Consider the following 5,909-nt stretch of genomic DNA (forward strand, 5'->3'; position numbering starts at 1 on the left):
CCTCCTCCTCCTTCTCCTCCCCCTCCTCCTCCTCCTTCTCTTCCTCCTCCCCCTCCTCCTCCTCCTCCTCTGAGTCCTCCCCGGGGGCCTGAGTCCTCCCCTCCTGGCTGAGTCCTCCTGGGGGGGGGAGGGGGGGGTTAGGACGCAGGACGCACTTCTGACGCAAACTGTTTCATAAAATATGAGCTGAATTAAGTGTTTTACATGAATTAAATCACAGTAAAGTTTCCTGTAACGTCGTCACCCGTCAGTATAAGACAGTGAACCGGAAAGGAACTGGAATGAGAAATAAAAACAGGTGAAACAGAAGAAAGAAACAAAAGTAAAAGCTCAGGGTGTTTCCTTGTGAACACCTCCCTCCTGTTTGCTCTCCAGAGGTTAAATGTTTCTGAGAAATCAGCTTCTTCCCACTCCTCAGCTGGGAGACAACAAGACATGATGATAAAAATCCTCCTGACGCTTCTGCTGCCAGGTAAGACAGGATAATATAATATAATATAATATAATATAATATAATATAATATAATATAATATAATATAATATAATATAATATAATACAATGTAATATAATGTAATGTAATATAGCTGAGTATAGTACCATACAGTACAGTAAGTATAGTATAGTACATAACTATTTTATACATTATAGTTCAGTATAGTACATTATATGATAGTATCATCGAGTATATTAAAGTATAGTACAGTATATCATACAGTACATTGTAGTACAGTACAGTAGTTCATACTACAGAAGAACATATTTTTGTACCTTATAGTTTCATCTAAATGTGAAATAAATGAAATCAGGTCAAAAATCTAAAGTCTGATGTAAATTAAAAACAGGTTCAGTTTATTTCCAGTTATTTATATTTTATTAAATCATAGAAAATATCATCTCTGGGTTTTAAATCTAAATTATTATCCAGCTGTGACTCTGAAGGAATGCATATCTTTAAACTTTACCAGGTCATTATTTTTAATTTATTTAAAACTTTTCTGCGTACGGAAGGTTTCTGACAAACTGCAGGATCTGCAGACTCAGGAAAACCGGATTATTTTGGGGTAAATCTGTCAGAATATAACTCTTTTCAGATGGAAGTCACAAGAATCGTAATCTCCGAGGACATAAATGTGATTAAAGTGCTTCTGGTGTTAATGTTCACATCTAAAAGCATAAATTACTTCCTGAAAGAAGCTCAGCTGGTTTTATTCTCCTGAGAGTCGCAGCTGGACAGGTTCTCTGAGACACTTAACTGCAGTTTAACCTGAGGATTAAACTACAGTTTGGGATTTAAAGAGCCGCTCAGACTCAGAGGATGTCTGGACTTCAGCCAGAAATGGTTTCAAACACAAACCTGTTTTTTAGGATCTGTTTCCTGGAAATGTCAGACGTCCTGATTGTAACTCCATCTTGATTCGAGCTCTGTCTGTGTTGCAGGGGTGCTGCCGCTCAGGACCAAGGTGGTGTATAAGAAGGCGGGCGAGATGGTGGCGCTGCACTGCCCGCCGCGGCCCGGCGCTGAGGCGGCACCTTCCTGGACCGGCCCCTCCGGGAATCTGACCGGCAGCCTGTCAGCATCAGCTGACGTGCTGATTCATGGACACAGTCTTGTCTTCCTCGCAGTTTCTGTAAACCATCAGGGGAATTACTCGTGTTTTCCTGGGTGAGTCTCAGGGTCGTGACCTTCAGCTGAGCAGAAACTCCTGAATCATCTTCAGATTAATCTGTCTTCAGCGGAAACAGGAGTCATCCTCAGAGATGATCGTTCCTGATGGACCGAGCTCGTCTCACTGCTGAGTTTATTGAATCTTTTATAAAATATTCACAGGATGCACATCTACAGCTAATCATCATTAAGTCCCAGATATTCAGCTGAAGTTTGATGTGAAACTCATCACTGAAAGATCTGCAGTGGAGCGGGCGATATGCATTCCTCTCATTTAATAACACTTTCTCATTTTAATGATCTGATTCAGGTGTTGGTCTGTGCAGCTGTGTGGTGATTTGCTGTCTGAGAGAGAAGCTTCATAAAACACAGGAAGACTTGAAATTTAATTTGTTGGCAAACGGCAGGAGTCTCCGAAATGTCCCCTAACCTTTCCGAGACATGAATTTACTCTCAGATTTTGTTGCAGGCGTCTCCAACTCTTCTTATCTTCATCACAGAGTCTCAAACTTGTCCTAAACTTGTCTCAGTTTTTCTGTGAGCATCTCAAACACATTTTAAACCCTTCCTAATTTTGCTGCAGGTACCTCTAAAACCTAAATTTTGGTTTCAAACTTGTCTCAAACTCTGTGTCCTGAGTGTCTCCAACTCATTTCAAACCCATCTTAACTCTGTTGCAGGTGTCTCAAACTGATTCAAACCCTTAACTTTCTAAACTTGACTCGTCTTAAACCCGTCTCAAAGCCTTGTTGATTTCGTTGTGAGCGTTTTAAACTTGTCTCAAGCCCTTAGCTTTGCTGAAGGTGTCTCAGACTTGTCTCAACTTGTCCCAAACCCTTCCTAACTTTGTCCTGAATGTCTCAGACTCCTTTCAAACCCATCTTAATTTTGTCCTGAGTGTCTCAAACCCATCTCAAACAGTCTTAAATCATTCTTAACTTCGTTGTGGGTGTCCCAAACCCATCCTAACTTTGACGAGGGTGTCTCAATCTTGTCTCCAAACTGTCTTTGTTTAGTTCAGGTGAATTTTAAGAGACTCATCAAGACACCTGCTTATGACAGAAAACATTAAATAATATTTATTAATTATCTGGTCCAAATCTTAATTTCTGAAGTCTCCTGCAGAGTAAATCATAAACGTGGAGCTGAGCAACAAAATAATGTGCACGACCCTGACTACACTTCTGTGATTTTTAAAAACTGGCGCCTTGAATCATCCAGACGGCTCAGAGTATTTTCTGTCATCTTGTCTCTAAGTGTCTCAGCGATGACGGCCTTCGTCTCCGTTGTTCAGACTCAAAATGAAACCTTCTGCTGTCTCACGTGTTCCTTTGGTTCCCGTCATGGCAGGAACGCCGGCAGCCGGTTCTGGTTCCAGGTGGTCGTGTCCACAGCCCAGTCCGGCGAGCACGAAGGGAGCCGGTACCTGACCACGTGTTTCACGCAGGAATCCTGCAGGTTGTCCTGTCCTGCAGAGGACATCCCAGCTGAAGACACGCCCAGCATCACCAGCCGAGGCGTCACGTGGCGCCGGGTACTGAAACGCCACGTTTACGGCTTCAATTAAACATTTAACTGCCGATGAAATCTGAGTTTTCCACTCCGCAGGAGGGAGAGGCGTCGTCGGCACGCAGCTTCTTCCCGAGCGTGGAGGAGGAAGACGGCGGCGTCTACGTCTGCAGCAGATCTTACTCCTACGGCCGTCACGTCTACAACAGCAGCTTCACCGTCGTCCTCGACGTCCAGCCGAGCAGTGAGCAGAAAAACAAAAAAGATTTCACTTCAAGGACGATTACAGGTTCTATAAAATGTTCCTCGTGTTTCTGCAGAGCAGCAGAGACGGTCGGAGATTCTGTCTCCGAAGCAGAACGACGTGTTCCCCGTGGATTTAGGTGAGACCTCATCTGTCTGTTAGCAAAATATCTCCTGAGCCATGGCTCGGATTTTCAGGAAACTCAGGATTTATCTCTGGATGAACGACTCCGAGGACAGTTCGACCCCGGTCAAGATGGCCGCCGCAGCTAACGGTTGAGCTGAGAGTCATCCTTTTAGCTCCTGTTTGGCTACTTTTAGCTTTAGCCTTTGCGTGCCTGGATTTAGCTGCTGTTCGGCTGGGCTTCAGCTCCTGTCAGCTGAAGAACTGAGCGGGTGGCGGGCGATATGCATTCCTCTATGAGCTGAAGTGACGGGTCTCGTTTCGGCTGCTCTTCAGGCTCCACGGTGGTGATCGGGTGCGAAGCCGTCGTGTCTTCAGACTTCGATGAGGTCTTCTGGCTGAGCGAGACGTCCTTCGTGGACGAGGACGCCAGCCTGCCGGTCTTCTACAACCACTCCAGGTGAGACACATGAAACAAAACGAAGCTCCGCCCCCAGCCGGCGGCTCTGACCAACCCGCCTGGATCCTTCAGGATGGAAGGACGACCTGCTGAAGAACTTCACCTGCAAGCTGGAGTCCGACCATCAGAGCTCCACCTTCATCACCGTCACCCTCAGCCGAAGAGGTGCAGAACACCCACACGCTTTAGCTTCTTTAGAGCCGAAAGAAAAGCTAATGAAAAAAGTTACTTTTTTCTGCTGAAAGCTCCTCGAGGAGCTAAAACTGAGCTGCTAACACGAGCAGAATTAGCTAAGCCGTAGCTAAAAGCTAAATGAAGCAGAACAGCAGCTAAAAACAGAGCAACGGTTTCTAAAAGATAAAAGTGGCAGAACAAGAGCTAAAAGTAGCAAAATGGTAGCTACAAGCTGACTGTAGCAAAGCCATATCTAAAACCTAAAAGTGGCAGAATGTTAACTAAGAGCTAAATGTAGCTACATAGTAGCTAAAAGCTCAAAAGATGAATACAAAAGCTAAATGTAGCAAAACAATAGCTAAAAGCTAATAGTAAAAAAGTGGCTAAAAGCTAAACATAGCAGAACGTTATCTAAAAGCAGTAAAACAGTAAAAACAAAAGTTGAAAAGAGCAAAACTGTAGCTCAACGCTAAATGTGACAGAATAGCTATTAAAAGTTAAAACTAGCAAAACAATGGCTAAAAGCTAAAAGAGGCAGACTGATGACTAAGAGCTAAATGTAGCAAAATAGTAGCTAAAAGCTAAATTGAGCAAAACAATAACTACAAGCTAAAAAGATGAAAGTAGCAGAACAATAGCTAAAAATAGCACAATGGTAACTATAAGCTAACAGTAGCAACCCTACATCTAAAAGTAGCCGAATTGTAACTAATAGCTAAAAGTAGCAAAACAGTAGTTAAAAGCTAAAAGTAGCTATATAGTAGCTTAAAGCTCAAAGGATGAAAACACGGGCTAAATGTAGCAGAATAGTAGCTAAAAGCTAAAAGTAGGTGGAGTGTAAAACCCGTTCAGACGATTAGCTCATCCTGCTCGTTTGTTCCTCTCAGCTCCTTCAGCTTCTCGCCTCCACCCGCTCCACCTGATCCTCCCCTTCGGCTGCATCGCGGCGCTGCTGATCGTTTTAGCTGCTGCTGTCGTCACCAAATCCAAACCCGACGCCGCCTGTCGCCCCCGAGGCGCCCCTGGTTCCTCGGGCGGAGGTCCTGGTCCGGGGTCTCGTCTACTGAACAGAGCGGCTCCGGTGGAGGACCACATCTGCTGAGCCTCGGTCGGTACCACAGGTCACCGTCCAGAACCTGCTTCTGGTCCAAACCTGGTTCTGAAGAACCGCCGACGTTCCTCCTCTGAACTCCAGGTTCTCTGAAGCTCTTTCAAAGCTTTAAATCTGGATCTTTGTGGAGCTGAAGGTGAGAAGATGGACTTCAGGTACCTGGAGTCCTGCAGGTGGAGCCGGACCGCCTGACCGCTGTACCACCGGACCACCGGGCCGAGGCCTCTTCGGCAGGAGTGATGGTGTTGATCCGCTCCTAATGGTTAATATTTGATTGACATTTATTTTTGTAGGATAAATTAAATGATTTTATGAAGATTTAAAGGTTTTTGTTCCGTGTTTCTGTTGAAGAGAGAAAAATAATAAATGAATCGAGTTACTGACGGATTTGATCCTTCTGTTGAATCTGAGATCATAAAAAGCTCTAAAATGTTTCTGATTCGATGCTTTTCTGCCATCTTGAGGACAAAAATCAGTATTTTAGAGAAATCTTGTTTTATTGAACTTGAATGATGCCGTGAAGTTCCCTTTTTTTTATTTTTTATAAAAACTCATCTGATATTTTCAGTGACCCACAAACACGAGGTTCTTGTGTTTGTTTGGTGTCACAACCACAACAG

The 5,909-nt window shown here is 44.1% G+C and overlaps 1 protein-coding gene across 3 annotated transcripts; it reads left to right on the forward strand.

Moving 5' to 3' along the window:
* The first annotated feature begins 149 nt into the window (after nt 1-149).
* LOC108249358 lies at nt 150-5,672 on the forward strand. Of its 3 annotated transcripts, XM_037980057.1 has the most exons (9): nt 153-472; nt 1,440-1,665; nt 3,019-3,202; nt 3,277-3,421; nt 3,498-3,560; nt 3,881-4,004; nt 4,077-4,169; nt 5,066-5,286; nt 5,374-5,672. In XM_037980057.1, the coding sequence occupies exons 1-9, from the start codon at nt 436-438 to the stop codon at nt 5,421-5,423; spliced, it is 1,143 nt and encodes a 380-aa protein (XP_037835985.1). In that variant the 5' UTR covers nt 153-435; the 3' UTR covers nt 5,424-5,672. The 3 variants fall into 3 exon arrangements, with proteins under 3 accessions (XP_037835986.1, XP_037835985.1, XP_024857897.1); XM_025002129.2 differs by having other exon boundaries at nt 155-472; nt 5,066-5,672; XM_037980058.1 differs by lacking the exons at nt 3,881-4,004; nt 4,077-4,169 and having other exon boundaries at nt 150-472.
* Nucleotides 5,673-5,909: the final 237 nt, after the last annotated feature.

This window comes from Kryptolebias marmoratus, linkage group LG15 (genome assembly GCF_001649575.2).
Source record: "Kryptolebias marmoratus isolate JLee-2015 linkage group LG15, ASM164957v2, whole genome shotgun sequence".
Classification (NCBI taxonomy): domain Eukaryota; kingdom Metazoa; phylum Chordata; class Actinopteri; order Cyprinodontiformes; family Rivulidae; genus Kryptolebias; species Kryptolebias marmoratus.